We start from the raw sequence: 20,639 nt of genomic DNA, 5'->3' as shown, positions 1-20,639 counted from the left end.
AAGCGCACACAGGACGAGTTAGAGCCAGGCGGGGGCGAAGCAGCTTCACTCCCACTCTCAAGGACTTAAACATTCATTTACACCAGTGGAGCTGATTATGAGCTGTGCTGCATGCTCGAGCTTGTGGGCTCGTCGTGGAGCTGGACCTCCACTCAGCATTCGTTTAGATTATAGTTGATATCATTTTTGTGATTTGTTTTTTCTGGGTCAGCCACTTAAAGCAGAAGTAGCCGTGAGCAAACCTGCAGAACAATAACCCTGAATTTAACTTGAATCACCCAGTTTCAGACCTCCTGTCCCTGTGTAATCTTCCTGCTTCTCTTTAATTTTAACCTCAGATAAATAATTCAGACTTTAAACACGAAATGTGCCGGCGCTCAGCCGTTGCCATGGATGCGTAACACGTAAACACGTAAATCAACCTGGCTGGTATGTGCCAAGACAACACAACAATAAGCCCCTCATCTGGAGTTTATCTGCTTTTATCTGTCCATCAGGACCCTGCTCCCCTCGCTGTGTGGCGCTAGGAGTCGCTGGCATGTATCGACCCGCAGACAAACCCCCACTGGGCTGTTTAACTGTAGCGTCACTGCTTTCAAATCTGATGGATTCGATAAACTGCAATCGGTGACGTCAGCCGCCCTCTGGACAGAGTGTCTGCAGCCACATGGCATCAACACATAATCACAGTGCAGCCTGCTAGCATCTCACACAGGCTTCCTGGAAAGGTTCTACCGTCTGGACATGAGCCGGACCTTTGCAGCTGGATGCGTAGCGTGACCATGTGGTAGACCTCCATCAACATGTCGGCCACTGTGGCTTCTGGAGCGTCGGTCAGAAAGTGGATAGGCAGCGGGTTCCACCGTCCCACCTTGATGATGCCTGCAGAGACACGATGAACAAACGTGTATTACTGAGCCTGGACTGGAGTGTGTTATGAAAGCAGATGCTTCTCTGTCCTACCTGTACATTTACCAGCAAACAGGTAAATGCAGGACAGAGCTGTTTTGTCTGCGTGACTGCTTGGGTCTCGGTTCTGTGAAGTTCTGGGTGGACTTCTCCACACCGTGAGCAGGAATCACGCAGAAATATGAACAGGACAAAAATGTCTTGGTTGAAAAACAGCTGACCACACTGTGGGGCTATTTTAACTTGTCTGAGGCCACACGGGGATGGACACAATACCATGAACTCCTCTGCGAGCGGTCGCTGTGGTGAGCGGGCCCACATCGCATTGGACCTTCTCATATTGTCTCTGTCGACAGAGGAGCTTTTGTTTGTAGCGGTAGTGTGTGTCTGAACGTTGCATGGAGTGGAAAGGTCTCCGTACAACGGCTTAGTTGCGTATCTTTAGGAATCTGGTTTGTACATTTCACCTACTGGATCGGACACAACTCACACACGCACAAAGGTTTTTACGGGGACTGGCTGGAGCTGTGAAAACTAAACAAAGCTAATCACATTACTGTCGTCTAAATGAGATCCAGACGGGTCCTGATCCTTTCTCTCTGTCCCCTCAGTCGTCGCTCGCCCCCTCCCACACACTCCTCCCTTCCTTTTCCGACTTTCTTCAGATTTCTCCCCAGACTCCTCAGATCACTTTAGTCTCTTGTGTTCTTCATTATTTGGCCATACAGAGCGAGCATCTCTTTATCCTTTTGGAAATGAAAAGACCAGGCCCCTCGGGCAGGAAGAACCCGAGAGGACGTCAGACCTCCATGGAAACGCCAAACAGAACCACTTATGGCCATATAATATCAGGTTCAGGCTGAATCATTGTCTTTTAAGTTAAAAGATTCATTTCTTCATATAAAACACTAAACGGGTCAATAGAAATAACACATTTTAAGACATTCTACTTCTCACCGTTCTTAGTTCAGCTCCTAAAGCGATGGAATGGACAGAGGTGGTTTTATGACGAGTCCGGCTCTTACCGTGCTCCTCACACACACACACGCACACACGCACACACACACGCACACACACACACGCACACACGCACACACGCACACATACACGCGCGCACACACACGCACACACACGCACACACACACACACACACACACGCACACACACACACACACGCACACACACGCACACACACATGCACGCACACACACACGCACACATACGCGCGCACACACACGCACGCACGCACACGCACACACACGCACACACACACACACAGTAACAGTTTCACTGATGCCAAGTTGGGTGGAAGCTAACGCGTGAATAAGCAAACAAACACAGAGTCACAGAGGACACATGACAGCACACGCAGCCGACGCGTACATGTACCAGCTCGCATGCGAGCGCACGCTCACGCTCGCAGTGTGATGGTAAACGCATTAATAATTGATCCATCATTTCTGGTCTGCTCTTCAATGGGCTCTACATTTAAAAGTAGAAATCATTGTTCCCGTTTTCACATTAAAATTCCACCTCCCAGAGACGCGCTTTAATGTGGCCGGCTGGTGGCTTGGCTCATGTCTGTGTGTGCCCATCCACACAAACACGCACTGACGCACACACGCTCGCAAACACGCGTCTACGCACAGTAATCCCTTTGTGCGGCGCTGAAGTAAGGCACAGTGAGAGTCACAGCAGCGCCACCCGCATGCAGGGCTTCCTCCAGGCTGCTGCCAGCCTCCACCCCTGGCGCTCACTCAGGGAAACCCCACGCGTCCCGTCTCCTGCCAGTCAACCCTGACCAGTCGTGCTGCCCTGTCACTCGTCTGTGAAACGATTTAGTGTGGGATGAAGGTCTGTGGGTGAGATTATCTCACCCCAGTCATTGAAAATACTTTGAGGAAGAACATCAGTTAATCCCACATTGAACAGTCTATGACTGGGTAACTCCACTGATGAAGCCGAAGTTAGAGTGACTCCTCATGGGAAATATTGTGTAGTCCTTGAAAAGAGCGTGTATTAGGAGCTTTAAACAGTCAGAGACTCAAACTATAAAGTATAAAGCTGAATTTCTGTCTGTTCAGTTCTTCTGGATTATATGGGTAATATTTTAGTAATGGAATGAAGATGAATGATATATCAGTAAACAGTAGGGTTGACGTTATCAGATAAAATAACGAGGGACAGTCACCGCTGCAAACACAGAACCAAATCATGTCCAATAATCATTTATAAAAATGGAAAAGCCACTTAATGGCTTTCAGAAAGGAGCCAGAAGTAAAACAATGGTTGTGAGTGGTTGTGGCCTCAGATGACCAGTAATTTGCCGACGTCCTGAAGCTCTGACCCTTCGTGGCCTGTGACACGTGGCACTGCAACAATGCTCCGTCTCAATGACCACTGTTCACTGTTCAGTCACTAAAAGCCATAAAGTACAGGTCTGCTCTCATCCATTCTATAAAAGCCTGCAGACCCTTATAATTGAAATAAACAATATCTCCCAGTTAATTACTGGCCTCAGCTAATTAAAGAAAGGCCGTGGTCCTTGGCGGTGACTTTAAATACACCGCTGGGACACAAGAATGCAGGACACAATTCAAACAGGGAGAAAATAGCCGGGACTCTGTGTAATTTTGGTTGAGGACCGCAGAGGAAAAAATGTATAATTTAAGCCAGAAATTATTCATTTAACATAAACGCTTGTTTTAAAAAACAAAAAGTATTCATTTGAGAGTAGCTGGAAGGGAGGAGTGTGTTTTGTCTGTGATACAGCAAAGTATCCTGTGCTGTTTGTGCACTTGCATCCCTGCATGGGTGAAGCCGAGTGTGGGGGGAAACGAGGCTGGAGCCCAGTCAAAGCGTCAGAGACACTAAACGCGCTGCTAGCAGTTGATCTGCAAACCACGGCTGCACTGGGAAGCTGGCTGTGTCAGGCCACAGGATGCATCTGTGTGTTTAATTTTCAGACCTTTAGTAGGATGTCAAGTGCAGTTCTGTGTTTTACTTTTATTAGAGGGAAAGATTGAAGCATTTTGAAGTTCTTTGGCTTAAAGGTGGACGTCACGTCACTGATGGATTGACTCTAGTTTGTCCTTTATGCCCAAATTATTATTTATTTATTAATCCAGCTGATGAGCATTCCCCATTTTACAGATGTGTCCCTCTGGTCAATTCTACTCATCAAAGCAATTCAAGACATGAAACGTGTGAAGCATCACCTCAGCTACGTTTAAATGTTACAATTCAACCTATTACACTTTGTTACATCGTCAAAATCACCAGGTTCATTCACAGGCACTAAGTCTCTAAAAAAACTAAAAACTCTACAAAACTTCATACATTTATAGGGTCTGACTCAGCAAAACACAACAACACAGCTGCAAGTAAATACCTAATGACTGACACGATCAGCTGTAAGTGACCACTGTGCAGAGAGCGATCAGGAGAATCTGATGCTCCAGCTCAGATGAACTGTCTCAGTTTATTTTCTGACTGAGCGTGAACCCTGTTCAGCTGCATGTGGCCTGATGAGGAGCCTTGAGGGATTCCCTGCACATGCGTGTTTTTGAGCCCATAGACGTCCGTGTCTGCAGACAGTTAAACAGGATCCAATGAGGCCGATGCACAACGGTGCGGTGAGATTTCCAACACTGGGGACGCCTGTGTTGCTCACTGTGGGCTGTTGTGACCAGTTTTCTACTGATATGAGGCAACTTCCCCACATGGAATATTCTGCATAGTTGAGACAAGACAGCCGTAAACGGCACTGTCCTGTTGCAGATGACTTCCATGTGTGCAACAATAAATTACAGAGTTTTTCTTTTGCTCCGCGTCATAAACGTTCTCACACGTACTGTATGCTCACTTACACACAGGCCCAGCGTATTTTTGGCTTGCTCAGACATTCCTGTCCGGCTCTTTGTTGTGTCTTTAATGGCTTTTACAGGCTGGTCTGTGTCTCAGTTGTGTTTTGAAGCATTCTTGTGTTGAGTGCAGCGGCTCTCTACATGGACGACCTCACAACCCGCCTTCTTGTCGGGCCTCTGATTAGAGGGAGGGTCTCTGTCAAAGATGGACCTGCAGGTTCATCAGTCACAGCAGTTCTCAGTGTATATGATTTAACCACTTAGTGGTTAAATCGTGCTGATTCTATGAAACTTTCACTGTACTAATACCATGAGCTCAGGTAATTAGCTGTTAATGTTGGGTAGATCATATATTTCTCTAACGAGCTTTGATGGATTTTTATTTTTATCGACTTTGGCATTTTCCTTGTTTAGCTGCAGTTATCATCACTTTTATCTGCTTCAGCTAACTTTGCTATTTTGACAAATGACACAAGACGTGACCTGGTCACACGCATGCCAAGTATGAAAGCTTTTAATTGATGCAGGCATGAACCAAACTAGGACGTGGATATTGTCCTCTAGAGTAAAACCCTCACGACCCCCTGGCGGCAGCAGCTGCTTTGGCAGACGGTTAGCTTGGCTCCTGCAGAGGTTAACACGGTCCGCCTTAACGGGGTGTTTCTGTAGTCACCCACAAAACCACAGGCTGTAATTAGACATTCCTATTTTTGAACAGATCAAACAAAGCAAATCAACTTTAATAGGGAGCCTATATAATTTGTTCTCAGCTGTTTCAGGCCTGCATGCTAAGCTAAGCTAAGTAGCCGTAGCATGGCTGTGCAGCTAAAGGACTGGACCTCACATAACCCACGCATAGCATGAGTGTTGCTGTGGGTTTTGGATTCTTCTGTAAACTCTCAGAAGTCCTGTCTGACACTTCACTTCTGGCTTCCTGTTGTTTTGAGCATAGCGTTGAATCACGTGGCAGTGAGTGTGTATCAATCACATTAGCAAGCATTTGTTCAAAAACTCAGAATTTGAAAATGGGAAAGAGCTGCAGCTGAAGCTAATTAACCTGACGTGTGGCGGCATCTGGGACTGACCGTGGGCTTGAGCGGCTGAGCTGTGCGAGTAGCCGAGGGCCAGCAGCGCCGTCTCCACCAGCTGCGAGAAGAGGATGTCCTTCCTGACCAGCACGAACTCGGCGTGCTCCTCGCGGCCCTCGCATCCGTCCGCCTGCATCCCTCCGTCCGCCTGCTCCACCACACAGAAGACCGGGATCATCAGACCTGCAGGAGGCAAGCAGTTATGGTCCGTGGTCGTAGACAGAAATCATGGGGAGCGCGTGTATTGTGGGTCCAGCTTGGAATCAATTCATCCTCACGTGTTTTACGCTGTCGAACACTGCGACACCTGAAATGCTCAGCAATGGAGCCAGGTTGACTCCACCCAACTCAGCGGGTGTTTTATCTAACGGATAGACCGTCCTAATAATAGCTTCCTCTACAGATATGCAAATGTGTTCAAATGTGAAAATGGCCTACACTGACAGCTGCTTTTATTAGACTGTTAACAGAGTCAGCCCACACGCACCGGGGGGAACCTTGACGTGCTTTCATGTGGGCCTTTTTAACAGCTGTATTGACATGGAACAGAAACTAATGCCAGTAAATCCTGAGGAAGCGTGTTGAAATGGTGCCTTCAGACACGTGGACAGAGCAACTTCAGCTTTCCTCTTTGCAGAGGTGGAGGCACTTCCATCATCGTATTAATGGTCTTGTTCAGGGGAGCACCGCATGTGACAGCTGTGTAACACTGAGCTGTGGAGGTTAGAACCCCTTTGAAGACAGAGAGAACACAATCAGAGAAGACCTTACGTCAAGGACAAAAGGGCTGAAGGTCAGACTGTAGTTCACCTCCTTCTCATTGATTAGGTGCATTTTATTTCCTTATATTCACTTCGTTATTATTAAATGCCCACACATTCCAGTAATACTTCCCAGTTACCGTAAGTGTCCAGTTGCTCCGTTTGCATCATTTTGGCTCCGTGCACCAATATCAATCCTTCCTTTTCCTAAAAGGCTTTTGGTTTTAGGCCCCTTAATTAAAGCTCTCTGCATTAGGCAGGCTCCCAGCACTAATAGTCCAGGCTATATGGACACTACATAACCAGTGCATGCTCAATGCCCCCCACTCCCCACACCGTCCCAGATCCATCCCACCAGTTGTTTTAATCAGTCAATTCCTATATTTCTATTTCCTCCTCATTAATCACTCTGCTCCCAGTCCTCAGGCTCTCATGGAGTGAATTACACACTGGAGCACTGTGCCAATTGAAGTAAGTGAATTTCCCCCAACAGGGAAATATAACTGTCAACACGGAGCAGCTCCCTGCGACCAGCTCTCCCCTCGCTCTCTCTGTCTGAGTGGATCTCGCTCTATCCTGGGCTCTGTCTCCACCTCAGTCTGTCTTCTCTTATATCCAGTGTCCTGTGATTTGCCCGCTGTCTGTATGATCTGGTTTGGATGATGTGATGTTGCCTCAAACCTCTAATCCCTCTAATATGTATGGGGATATTAAAATAAGATGTGTGTGTGTGGAGTGTAAGTGGGTGTGTGTTTTGGCAGCGTTTCCTGGGTGCGAGTGTCACAGCGTTTGTTAATGTGGACATATGGTGTGTGACAGCATGTAAATCTGTGCGTTTGTGTTAGCATGCTGCGTGTGTGTGTGTGTGTGTGCGCGTTTGTGTTAGCATGCTGCGTGTGTGTGTGTGGGTGTGTGTGTGTTTGTGTGTGCGCGTTTGTGTTAGCATGCTGCGTGTGTGTGTGTGTGTGTGTGTGTGTGTGTGTGTGTGTGTGTGTGTGTGTGTGTGTGTGTGTGTGTGTGTGTGTGTGTGTGTGTGTGTGTGTGTGGCCCCGTCCTCGTGGCAGTGGTGTGGTTTGGAGGAGACACATTGAGTTTCCTGTCTTCAAAGACAACCCGTCATTATTAAAACGCAGCTTCTCCCTCATCCTCCCGCTTTCTCTGCCCGTCCCTGCATCTCTCATCACTACTGTTGAAACATCGATTCCCTCACCTCCACGCATTCTGTCTCCCTTTTCTCATTCTGCACTCAAATCTAAGCTATTTCCTTTTTGTTAACTTCTACAGCTTTTGTGAAACCACAGACGGCTCTAGCTGAGCACCCGGTGAAACCCTCAGACGTTCTTATATTACAGAAATAGAATAAGTACAATGATAAAAATTTATAATCTGCTATAGAATCATAGCAAGTTTTTGATTTATGAAGTAATTTAAAATGAATATATCAGATTCCATGCTGTCACCAACAAAACGTTTAGATTTTTTCAAGCCCAATTAAAAGAAAATCAATTTAGAAATTTAAAACAAAAGGCACTTTTGCGGACATGGTGACATGTTCACAGGGACACACACGCAAACGCACACACACACACACACACACACACACACACACACACACACACACACACACACACACACACACACACACACACACACACACACAGTGAAAACAATAAACAACTTTCACAATGAATGTGGGATCGATCGCCCAGAGTGACTTGTATAAATCTTGTTTATATGGAGCAATCTGCTTTATTCGGTGAGCGTGCGTGTCACGTGCAGATGAACTGTGGGTCCCCGTCAGCTGTGCCGCACTAGGGCTCACACCGCCGGCCTGGATCAGCACCCTCTGACTGTGAGCTGAATGTTGGACCATGATGTATTTAGGCAGCTGGGAGCCTCGATCTCCCCAGAGGGCGGAACCCACAGCATCTCACGTTGGATTTTAATATTTATTTGGTGCCACGTCCAGTGTTTAGCTGTGACGGATTGGACTGGCTCCTTCATAGCGTCACTGAGGCTCAGTCTGAGCTGGCTGTTGTTGAGCACTGCCCTCGCTGTTGGTGGCTTTTAGGTCTTACCTCCCAGGGGTCTCGACGGCGCTCCGTTGTGGCGGATGCGTGGGCCGGTGGGGCTCCCGTTGAGCTCCACACGCCCCTTCTTCCCCGGCGGCGGCAGGCTGCAGAGGTCCGGGCTGCCTGCCCTCCGCTCAGGACTGTCCTGGGTGATGGGACTCTCCCCTCCTCTGTCCATCCTCCTCCACACTCCTAGAGGAGCTCCAGCCAGCGAGAAGGAGTCTGGAGGAGTTGAGTGAGAGCAGAGGAACAGTGTGACTGATGCACTGATTGGCAGCACGGCGGCCCCGGCTAGAAGGAGCTAAAGTTGATGACATCGTTGTGAGATGCGTAACTTTTATTAGACAGAAAATGAGCCGTTTGAAAGGGAAATGTGTATTGAAAGGTTGACAGTCTGTAGACTGGGAGCAGTGTGTGTGTGTGTGTGTGTGTGTGTGTGTGTGTGTGTGTGTGTGTGTGTGTGTGTGTGTGTGTGTGTGTGTGTGTGTTGGCAGCTGTAAGCTTTGATGTGCTCAAAGGAAATTAACACACACACACACACACACACACACACACACACACACACACACACACACACACACACAAACCTCATGGGTTCCCTGATAAGACATCATCAGCCAAATGCCTCATACGGGCTAATGCCATTAGAAACGCTGCCAGCCCAGACAGGGGACACGCGCCAACATATCCATGCCTTCGTTTACACACGAGCTCCTGGAGAGAATCTGCTCCTACGTGTGACCCTCAGAACAGAGAGACGGAAAAACAGCAGCACGCAGCCGCGCCGGTGCAGGTTTTCTATTACACGATGGAAATCATGTTGAGGAGCAGATTTGGGACTGGATAAAAACACAGAGAGTCTGTGGGCCGAGAACACGGGCCAGAACCCCAGCAGAACAAATGAGAGCGAATCTGTGGCCTTTGTGTGAGTGTGACGTTTCCACGGGGCTGATTAGCAGCCGCACCCCCACAGACATCACACGTTCATACTTCTGCAGCGTTTACAGTTCCAGCTGTCGTAACTCGGAACAAAGACAATGTTTTGTGCGGTGGCTTCGCCTCCTCTGTCTCGTTCCCTTCTCTACCTTCTGTACCGACTGTTACACAACGACTGAACTGAAAAACACCACCCACCACAAGGGAAAAAAGCTCAATCTGAGAAGTATTAAGAGCTCGGGCAAAATTTCAAAATGAATAATAAATTAGAAACATTAGCTTTGGTCATGATTAAAAAGTGTGGGAGGCAAAGAGGCCAAAGACCAAAAAATGCAAGTGGCAGAGTTTAATAAAAAAGAAAACAAGTTCAAAGAGCAGCGCTGAGTGGAAAGCAATGAGTCTAAATGTGAGTACAGTGGTAGCTATAATTCAAAATGTGAGGCATGCTGAGAAAAAGGGAGGTTTGCAAATAAATCTGACCACTAACAATGTTGTAGCTACAATAAAGAACAACATGAATATAATAGAAGGCTGAACGTTTACAGCAGCGCTGCTCCTCGGTGTCGGCACCAGAGGCCAAGTCACAGCTTATTGAGTCCAACACATTTAAAACCCGCCTGTGGAGAACCTGTCGTTCGCTGTGAGGAGCTGCTCAGGCGTTCACTTTATTAGGAACACGTGGACGGGTGCGGCTGCGCTGCCGTTACGTCTGCGCCTCCTCACTTACACAGTACAATGAAATGCATTTGACAAACACTGTTAACTGATGAATTCTTAAAACTGTGGAATCGATATAAAAGAACTGCTAGTGTTTAGGCTGATCGTTGCTATTCACACTCCAGAATTTGAAGAATATTAAGCGTATTGATCTGTTCATAGATATGTTAACAGTCCAGGTGCCTCGTAAACATCATGGAGCTCGTATTAAATGTGAGGCTGCACTCGTAACATAACTACTCTACATTTGTAATATTTAGAGGGTTTAGATTAAAACAATATACAAAATAATCCTCTATAAACAAAAGCACATTTTAAATCCTCCAAACGCATTAATATTTGTTTACAACATAGAAGTAAAAGTACAAAAATGTATTTCATGTAGACATTTTGTCAAATTCTTAAAGGTTCAAATAATGTTTAAATGTGCTTTGGCCACAGACCGAGACTCACAGACAGACAGAAGTTTGATTTCCACCGCAGCTTAATTCAAACCTTCATCCATCAGCCGTTTATTATTTAATGAGGCTTCATATAAAAATCTGAAGCTGCAAAGCAAGAAGTGAATAAATGTGCTAAAGTTTGAAGTAAACGTACTTTTTGGGGTTTTGTGTGTGGCCGTAGTGATGGAGCGTTGTGTCTGCAGCCGTGTGATGCAGCGGCCGGTCGGGTTCGGTTCAGAATTAGCTCCATTCGTTTCCCGTCCGACCAGACGCTGCTTTAACTCACTGAACTCCTGGTTTCAGTAACATGGAGATCAGGCTCTCAATGCTCAGATTGTTATCGGCTGCATTGTTTGATAAGGAGTGTGATAGTAAAAGCAGTTAATAAAGTGATAAGACAAGCTGTTACGTATCTGCTGTGGAGACGGGGATCATGTAATGCGTTTTTGATAAGCAGGGGGTCATGACACATTTCTCAATTTATTGCTTCTCTGGGCAACTGTCAAACCTCAGTTCAAAGTTTTATTGGCAAAATCACTAACACTGTTGAAGGTTAGTGCTGCATCAAAAGCATCAGCTTTGAGCGATTAAAAGCCTGCGCAGCGTCTGATACCGCTTCCACCTCATGCTCTGATGATACGCCGCTATCAGATTCCACATTATTACACATTCTAGACATAACAAACACAAACGAGGGCCAAAGACAAGATTGCACTGAGGGGAAAAATGCAGACACACCCAGAGAAATGGAGGAGTCGGGCAGGACAACAAACACCTATAAACAGGGCGTCCAGCTCCCAGATGTAAACACACACACACACAGTTACTGCCGTCTCATCTAAACGCGAGAGCTGTGCAGAACCGCGTGTCTGACGTGGACCCCCTCACGCTCACAGACTCATGGCTCCACAGGACGCAGAGCCGTAAACTTGAGCTTCACACAAAGAAAAGCCACTGACCTGCAGCTGCTGCAGAGCAGACGCTGTCCTGCTGCATCTGTTCGACCGTTGGCTACGTGTCTGCGAGTGAAGCTGCGTGTGCCACATGCAAAGCTGCCGCTGGGCCAGGCGGCCTACGAGGCCAGTATTAGCTCAGATAGCAGGGATGAATGGAAGAGGCCTGTAGGAAAATAAGCCCAGATACGGGTTCCGCCCGTTCCAGATCTGGTTTATAGCAGGGCCATCAAGCTATTGGTTAATGCTCGGCTCTGCAGCGCAGATAAAACAAAGCAGCAGCAGGAAACACGTCTAGCAGCAGACATCTTGATGCACGGCCTCCATCACAGCCAAACGTGCAGCAGGAGTGACGTTGGCAGAGGTCTGATTCACAGTCTGCTTTTTAAGGCCTGAGAGAAGTGGAGGCAGAGCAGCCGACGTTTAGGGACTGACTGGTGTTAGCGCAGGTGGCGGTGGTGGAGTCTGCAGTTTACAGCCATGAGAGCAGCAGGAGGACAGTGTATCTGCAGACACACTGGGGCCTTAGCTGAACGGGTGAGGAGCGGAGCCCGGGTGAGGAGCGGAGCCCGGGTGAGGAGAGCAGCCCCGGGTGAGGAGAGCAGCCCGGGTGAGGAGTGGAGCCCCGGGTGAGGAGCGGAGCCCGGGTGAGGAGCGGAGCCCCGGGTGAGGAGAGCAGCCCGGGTGAGGAGAGCAGCCCGGGTGAGGAGAGCAGCCCCGGGTGAGGAGAGCAGCCCCGGGTGAGGAGAGCAGCCCGGGTGAGGAGCGGAGCCCCGGGTGAGGAGAGCAGCCCGGGTGAGGAGCGGAGCCCCGGGTGAGGAGCAGCCCCGGGTGAGGAGCGGAGCCCGACAGCCTCCGCCTGCAGCAGGAGGTCCACTCCACGCCACCAGGCGGATGGAGAGCCGCACAAACCACAGCTTCACGCTGCACTTTAACACTTGCAGGGACCACACACCCAGTGGGACGCGACACAGCAAACACACAATGTCTGCACAGACACAAACATCTACACATGCTCCAGGAGGAAGAGCAGCTCCATCTGGCCACAGTTTAATCTGTGGGACACACCCAGGTTCCGTGTGAGCAGATAGCTGGAAGGTCCAGAACCTCACATTTAAATGAGCTTCAAAAGTGTGTAAAAAAGTACAACCACAACGGACACGTCATCACCAGCAGGTCTTCACCTTCTCACCAGAGGGAGAAGAAACCTCACGTTTTGACAGCTCAGTGAAAGCCAGCGAAAACACAAGACGCACGCACACACGCACACACTCACATTTCAAATCCCGACAGACTTTGCGCGGCCGTCCACGTTTTGCGTGTGAGGAAACTTTAAAGCGCTGTGTAGATCAGAAACCTGCGGAACGTCGTTTTCTTTCTGGTGGCTCACTCAAAACAATCCAAACTCAAAAATATTTTGGTCTTGTTTTTCTAAAGTTTTAATGGGACTTATGGGAAAGAAAATGGTTTTTAGTGTCGGCCGACATCGTAGGTAATTTAATTCGTTTAAAGTTTAATTTACGTCGAAGCCGCTGCGCGTAAAATAGTGTTTTTCCTGAAGCGTTACCTGCTCAGGTGAGACGTCCGTTCAAAAAGCGGCCTCTTCTGAACGAAGCTGTTTTTAACACTTGTTAAATTTTGCGGGAAAAACACAAATGTCGTTTGGATTCGTGGAACAGACGGGGCCGCAGTTTTTAAAGGTCGGGGGGAACGAGGCGTTTAGGGACTCTCCAGCCTAAAGGAATAGGATGCGTTCACGTCTAAGTTTCCGTTCATTTAAAATGCCGTCCTCTAATTCTGCGTCTACGCATCGTCCGACGTTTTGAACGGATTTAATTTTGTTTCAGATTTTACAAATCTAAAGTTTTCGCAGGGTGTTGGTTTTATTTCTCTTGAGAACAGGACGAACTATTGCTGTCGTGACGGTCTGCAGAGCGACTGGTTCTGGTTTGGAGCGCAGCGCATTTGGCTCCAGGTTCTGGTGATTCCGCGCAGCGGACGCGAGGCCTCCACCTGAGCTGTGTCCGCAACTGGACGTGTCGTGTCCACTCATAGTGGACGTGTCGTTTGGACTCTGCGGGGGTTCGGGGTTAAACGGTCCGTAGCAGCCGAGAACCCTTGGACCGTGTTCTACTCCCTGCTCCTCATGTTTTATTCATCCGCTCTTCCGCTGTCTGTAATTGTGCACTTTGTAAAAGATGATGCTGGTATTAAACGCGTGTGTTAATTAGTAACATCAGCAACACATCTTACACTAAGTGCTTTTAAAAAGTGACTGAGGTGAAAGATGCGTTCAAGGCGGTGTGTGAAATTTATATTTCCTCTGACGGTGGTTGTGTTTTAACTACACAGTAAATATGTCTGAAAATGTGAGTGAAAGCCTGCGTTAAATCTAATCACTGCACTTTTTACCTGTAATGTTTCAGCGGTAAAATAGCATTTTTAAGAAGATTAATTATAATCGAATACTTAACACAATAAATTATAAAAGTATTAGTATTAATATTGTTATTATTATTACATTTAATTTGACTGAAAACTCTAAAGCAAAATATCACCGATCAATTTAGAGCTTTATCCAATTAAAAAACATGATTTTAGAGAATTCACTGTGTGTGTGTGTGTGTGTGTGTGTGTGTGTGTGTGTGTGTGTGTGTGTGTGTGTGTGTGTGTGTGTGTGTGTGTGTCACTCACTGTTTACGGCGTGTCTGTAGCGCTGCTGGCCGCTGAGGAGGCTCTGTCCATTGATCAGTAGTATTGAATCCAGGGCTGGGTTTTGGTTCGGCTCCTGGACACGACGGACGCTGGTACTGTGATGAATCTGGACTCGGAGCCGGATCCACAAATTAGAAAAATGTTCGGTTTTCTACGTGTTTGCGTGTGTGTGCGCGTGGGGCAGCGCGTAAAGTAGCGGAGTGAGTGTGGAGAGGTGGTGGATGCGCGTCTGTGGGGAAGAAGTGGCGGAAAGAGGCTTGTCAACACCAGCAGCGGTTTGTCCTGGACTCTGGGACTCTTCTGTCGAACCGGAGCGCGCGCACAAACTTATTATTTAACGCAGTCAGCACTTACTTCGTCCTCCCTTTGTCCGCATTTACTTATGGCAAAACTCTGCTCTCCTTTGAAGTCATGGCTTCATCCACAGGGAAGGAAAAGCGCAAACAAGGCGACACGGCCGGAACGAAGACAAATAGTCGTGGAGAGAGAGAGAGAGAGAGAGAGAGAGAGAGAGAGCGCAAAACACAAAGCGAACCGAAACGCAAACGGCGGAGTTTGAGCCGCAGAAATAACGGGATTTAAACCGTGCAGAGGACCGGATCTAATCAGACTGTGTCACTTTCAATCTTCCCTGTGCCAACGGGCGCACTGACTGATAGAGGGAGGAGAGAAGGGAGGAGAGACAAAGAGAGGGAAGGGAGGGAGTTGAGGGGGCGTTAAAGGCTAATCTGATCCATGGAAGCATTTAGTGGGGCGGATCTCCCTCATAGATACACGCATCACTGATATATTAGTGCCAGGAACTTAAAGGAAGCTGCTGCGTTAGAGACTGGCCGTGTGGCGCAGAGCGGCTCAGAGCTGAGCACGAGGCGTTCGACCTGGAACCAGCGTGTTTCCACCTCACGCGCCAGTAACTTATCCGCTGCAGCCTCACTCTGACACCGCGGAACGCGTCAGTATCATCCCACACGTAATTCCGCCCAAGTTGAAGTCCATGCACTGATACACGTTAATAAGTAGCCTAATAATAAGTCAGGGATGAGCGTGGGCTCAGTGCGTAGGGATCCGTGTTAATGATAAACCTGAGACTTGATAGACAGATGTCACAGCGCGGTGCCTAATAGATAAGGAAAGACGCGAGGGTCAAATGACGCGGACACGCTTTATGAACGCAATCTGCGCGTTCTGGTGCAAGGAGCGGCGCGTCAGAGTCAACAGGAGACAATGTTCCAGCGTCGTGTTTGTGTTGTGAATTTGCTCTGCTCGAGTTGGATTCGACTGAAGCTGCGGGTGGAGGTGTGAGTTCGTTCATTTCCACCAGAATTAAACTGAGCCATCAAACATAAAGTAACTTCGCTGCAGCAGCCGGAGCAAACAGAGCGCGTTGTTTACACGTGCCTGCTTCCTTCCTGTTCTCATCTTAGCGGTGACAAAGGCTACATTTGCCTTTTGGTGATGATCTTTTGATGAACTGCAAGAAGAGACTCTTTCATGCACGTTTTAACAAGCGCGTGCAGAGCCGAGCTGTGCAGCTCACATGTGGCACCGTGACTGTGCGTAAAAGCGTCCACACTGTTCGTGGCGTCTCCACGAAAGTCTGCCTGCACTTTTTCCTCATTTTACATTTTGTGCTCCTGAACAAAACACGTATTTTTATATTCGACGAGGTTAAATCATCTCACAAACTTCACTGAGTCCAAACGCTCGTGCTCGTGCAGGTTGTTTATGACAGCCCTCGTCTGCACGTCGCGGTTCACGCACTAATCTGATCACGTCACTGTCAGTGCAGCCTGGTCTCCACCGACGGGACACCCGCATCAGCTGTGCCGCGACGTGAGCGGAGAGCGCGCGGTCAGAAGAGCCACACCTGATAACGAAGAAATTCAGGCCTAATGGCAGCGGGAAGCGCGTGCATTATACGAACCTAAAGGCATAAACAGCATTGGAGGAAATTTTAAAAACATCCCGTATCCGGCTTTTATCTTCATTCTAATTTTACTATAAATGGCTCATGTGAAATTCACAGCGTTAAAATCAATTTTCAAATTTATTTCTCACATTACGAGCTGAAACCCCCAAAGTGTCATTACAGAATATTATCTCCAGACTTCAGATTTTTTACTCTGACATAAACAATTCCCTTTACATTATCTGGGCTGTGTGTGGAACCTTTTCGTTTGTTGCTAAATGTTTTTATGATTGTGCTTGAAGGTGGTTTAATTTTTAATTGATTTGTGTCCGATGTGTGTCAATATTTTAGCATCGCAGAAGAAATGAATCCAGTTCAGGATTCAGATGTAAAGTTCAAACTTGACACGCGCACAATCCACCAAAGTAAAATGGTAGCGATTAAAAGAAGCCTGTCTATTTACAGTCCTCGGTCAGGAGATTTTTCTCTTTTGTGAGGTTTATTGGAGAAAGGGAAACGGGCGGAGGTGGAGCGGACGCACTGCGCCGCAGTCATTGAAGAAGCGCTGTGTTGAGTGACTCCATGGTTCACATTCCAGCTCATCATTTACAGACACTCAGCTCGAGCAGGTCGCTGTGAATTATTGAGGCCCGGCAGAGAAGCGTTCGGACGGCGCGGAGCTTCTCCGCCGCATCACGGCTGCAGCTCCTTCCCTCGGTCTGTTCCTTTTGTATTTGCTCCACGGTGTAGGATGAAATATTGATCCCTGAAATAGCCCCGATGGAGAACCGCGTTCACAGGACGGCAGTGAATAAACGGGGATCTGCGTCCGCCGCAGTCGAGCGCGGCAGTGATTGTTATTAAGAACACATTTTAGGCGCAGGTAAGACCGAGTCTCCCCAGCCGCCCCCTGCCGAGACCCCCCCCCCCCCCCCCCCCCCCCAACACAAGAGAAAAGAATAACACGCTGTAGTTCTTTCACATCCAAGGACCAGGCCAAATTAAAGAAGGCGATCCGGTGATTTTAAGCAGAACAGACCTCCAGCACAAAACTCATTGAAATTCACCGAGTCAACAGAATCGTTTAGAGAAGACTGCATCTGGTCCGGATCAACCCAAAGTGGAAGATTAATAAACAAACGCGTGGGCTCACACACAGGTGATGATGCATATTTGCAATATAGGTTTAGGGATTTTTCACACGTGATCTTGTAGGTCAGGGAGAATCTGACGGCTGCGCTTCAGCTCCTCAGCACGTGCGTCTGTTCTCGCCATCGGCTTGGGTTGTGTGTGTTCCTCAGACTTGTCACCTTGTCAGCGTGAGTAAAGCAGAGGCAAACAGCGCGGCTGTGTGGTGGAGAGGAAAAGACCAAACAACACAACAACAGCACGATGCGGGCTCTGATTCCTCATTAATGACGCGCACAGGTGGTCGTTACCGCGACGCGACGCGACGCGCCGGACGGACGGACGCGGAGCTGGAGACTGAGTAAAAGCCCGAATTAACACGAGTCAGTGCCGCCAACCCTTTAATTTCGTGATGCTATGATGTAAAATATTACAGTTTCATTTTGGTTTTGAGTTTTGTTCCACAAACGCCACAAGAAGCAACGACCTGACAATTATTTGGAATTAATTCAAACGCATCAGCGTTTACACTGATTTATGAATAAACAATGGACATAATTGAATTTTAAAGATTTTCTTTGAGGGATCGTAAATTTAAGTCGCAAAATGAGACCAACATACAAATATATTATTGGGAAGATTATATAGACTGTAGCGGTACAAGCTGTGTGTGCTTTTGGTTGGCAATAGGACGAATGACAAACAAAAGAAATAATAAGACAAATGACACAGAAAACAAACCGAAAATAACGAAGAGCTCGATTGTAAAGGTTGAAAATATAAGTTAAAAATAATTTATTAATATCACAATTATACCACAAATTCTTATAAGTGCAAATTGATGATGATGATGATGATGATGATTATTATTATTAATAATAATAATAATGTTGTTGTTATTGTTATTATTATTATTAATATTGTTGTTGTTATTGTTATTATGAAAAAGACATTTTGAATGTACGTGTTTACCAGGTTCCATGTCTTAAAACGGTTCATGGTTTGAATCAGGTTTAATTGAAAACGAAATTAACAAACGCCTAACGAACCACAGACGTGTGACGCGGAGCAGACGCTTAAACAAAAAGCCTGAGAGAAAACAAATACATATTTTGCAGAACACCTATTTCAGATTATTGTTTGTCGTTCGCTTGATTGGAGGGAAACGCTGTGAGGCTGTGAACTGGGGCTCAGGCCTCTGCGTCGCTAATATTCCTCAGCTTGAACTAAGCGATGGGCTAAAACGGCCCAAATGGCTTTTTCGAGGATGTATCTCGTTTCCGTCAAGGATTAATTTGTCTTTTCGCGCACTTTCAACCTTTTTCGAAATTGCTTCCATACAGAGGTCACGACTCACCGGTCCATTATTGCTACTTCACACCATTTTTCACGGGGGCTTTTTCCTCCGCGTGTCCGGAAAGTAATGAAAGCTCAATGAGCGATTACGTCTGAAAAACAAAGACGCATATGAATAAATATGGCTACTACTACTAATAATAATAATAATAATAATAATAATAATAATAATAATAATAATAATAATAAGTAGAAGATGCATTTACGTTTGTTCATGTTAGTAGGTGTATTTATGAATTACGGCACTTTCCAACAAATTCCAAACCTGAACTAATTATTTATTAAATAATTATCCAGATCTCTAAAAATATTTATAATAAATATGTGGGTTGCCAGGTTGTGAATATAAGTACCCGAACATTATCACCATTTAGTTTGTGTGAATAAAAGCTGCAGATGATTTATATCAATTCATGCCCAGCCATCACGGCAATATTAAAAAATAAATTATTATTCTTTAGGCAACACAGCCCCGAATATCGTATTCCAGTTATGCTTTGAATGAATAAATATAAATATATAAATTTAAATAAATATAGTATATATTTATATATACTATTGCTCTTGAATGAAGTCACAGCGGAAAAGTGAAGCGCAGCTTTTTGGCACTTCAATAAGAACACTTATGTTACTTGTGGTTTAAAGGTGCCGGACGTTCAAGCCTTTCAGACTCGTCAGGAGCGGCGTCACCTAAGCCGTGTCCTACAGTGACACAGGCAGCAGCTCGGCTCAGACCCTCCACTCTGAACTCCAACACACCGATCTGTTTCTGGTGGAGCCTCGGGCCTCACTCGAAGCCCCGCAGCCTCTTTTCCTCCCAGTAAGTTCTTACCTGAAATCAAATCCTCCTGCTCAACGAAGTGGGGGCCAGTTGTACAGAGAGAGGCAGTTGTGAGCGTCAGCACTCTGCACTATGTCATTGGGCACAAGTATTTGACAGTTGGAATTATCTGTAAATACATCATTAAACTGTGTATGAGTTCCCCTCTGGTGCCTCATGGCCCACTTCTGGTTAAGATTTACAAATGATAACATAAACACGCAGAAAAAAGAGAAAAGAAATTCAATTCTCATTTGAAAAGAATCAGGGAGGAGGAGCGGCGCTGGGGTGGAGGGGCAGCTAAACAGCGGAGGTCTGTGTAATGAGGTTTGGAAAGTGTGCTCAGCGTCCGGGGCCAGGGTTCGGTGACCTGCCAGAGGGATTGTCTTCCAGTCGGACCCGTGCCAGCGGCCGGGCCGAGCCGGGCCGAGCCGGGCCGGGCCGAGCCGGGCCGGGCCGAGCCGGGCCGAGCCGGGCCGGGCCGGGCCGAACCGGCCCGTCCAGGGCTTCGCCCCAAACCCCAGCGTTGTGCTGGGGAACGTGGGAATCTGAGCTTCTCAAGCAAATGGGCTCAACTCGTGGAGAGGGTCCTTTAATATTGAGCCTCACCTAAACGTAATAAAACTCCTTCTGTGCCAGTAAATTCTGCTTTGATGGATACTTGGTTTTCTGCGTCCGAATTAAGCTGAGCAGCCAAGTAAAACGCTCTCTGGCTCAGGCTGCACTCAAACACCATAAAGTCACTGGGAATTCAACTCTGTTCCACTCCCACGTGACACAATCACCCTGGCAAACACTCCCCACGTCAAACTGTCCCCGCTAATAAGCCCAAAGCCTGCGTCCTCCACCAGGAGCCTCGCTCGCGCCCGCAGCCGGCTGATGGAAACTGATACGTTCAGGAGGAGGAGGAGGAGGAGGAGGAGGAGGAGGGGGTTCACATGGAGCGTTTCCATCACAGAAGATGCT

General features: G+C 47.3%; 1 protein-coding gene and 1 long non-coding RNA gene across 9 annotated transcripts in view; one reads left to right on the top strand and one right to left on the bottom strand.

The window, feature by feature from the left end:
• Positions 1–15,094, bottom strand: part of satb2 (SATB homeobox 2) — a 30,988-nt gene extending 15,894 nt beyond the window's left edge. For 2 of the 5 annotated variants that reach the window (XM_029136930.3, XM_029136933.3), the window contains exons 1-4: positions 14,440–15,093; positions 8,703–8,918; positions 5,861–6,046; positions 756–882 (exon numbers count right to left, since the gene is read on the bottom strand). In XM_029136930.3, the coding sequence (XP_028992763.1) occupies positions 756–882; positions 5,861–6,046; positions 8,703–8,874 (485 nt within the window). In that variant the 5' untranslated portion in view covers positions 8,875–8,918; positions 14,440–15,093. Of the gene's footprint in view, positions 1–755; positions 883–5,860; positions 6,047–8,702; positions 8,919–14,439 lie in introns of all 5 variants that reach the window. The other 3 variants (XM_029136931.3, XM_029136932.3, XM_029136934.3) reach the window with 3 other exon arrangements.
• LOC114847339 (uncharacterized) overlaps positions 1–20,639 on the top strand; it is a 77,096-nt gene that overhangs the window by 46,049 nt on the left and 10,408 nt on the right. The gene's annotated exons all lie outside the window — the stretch shown is intronic.

Source organism: Betta splendens, chromosome 21, assembly GCF_900634795.4.
Source record: "Betta splendens chromosome 21, fBetSpl5.4, whole genome shotgun sequence".
Taxonomy (NCBI): Eukaryota; Metazoa; Chordata; class Actinopteri; order Anabantiformes; family Osphronemidae; genus Betta; species Betta splendens.
Note: the sequence above shows the minus strand (reverse complement) of the source record. Positions and strands in the feature narration are given on the sequence as shown.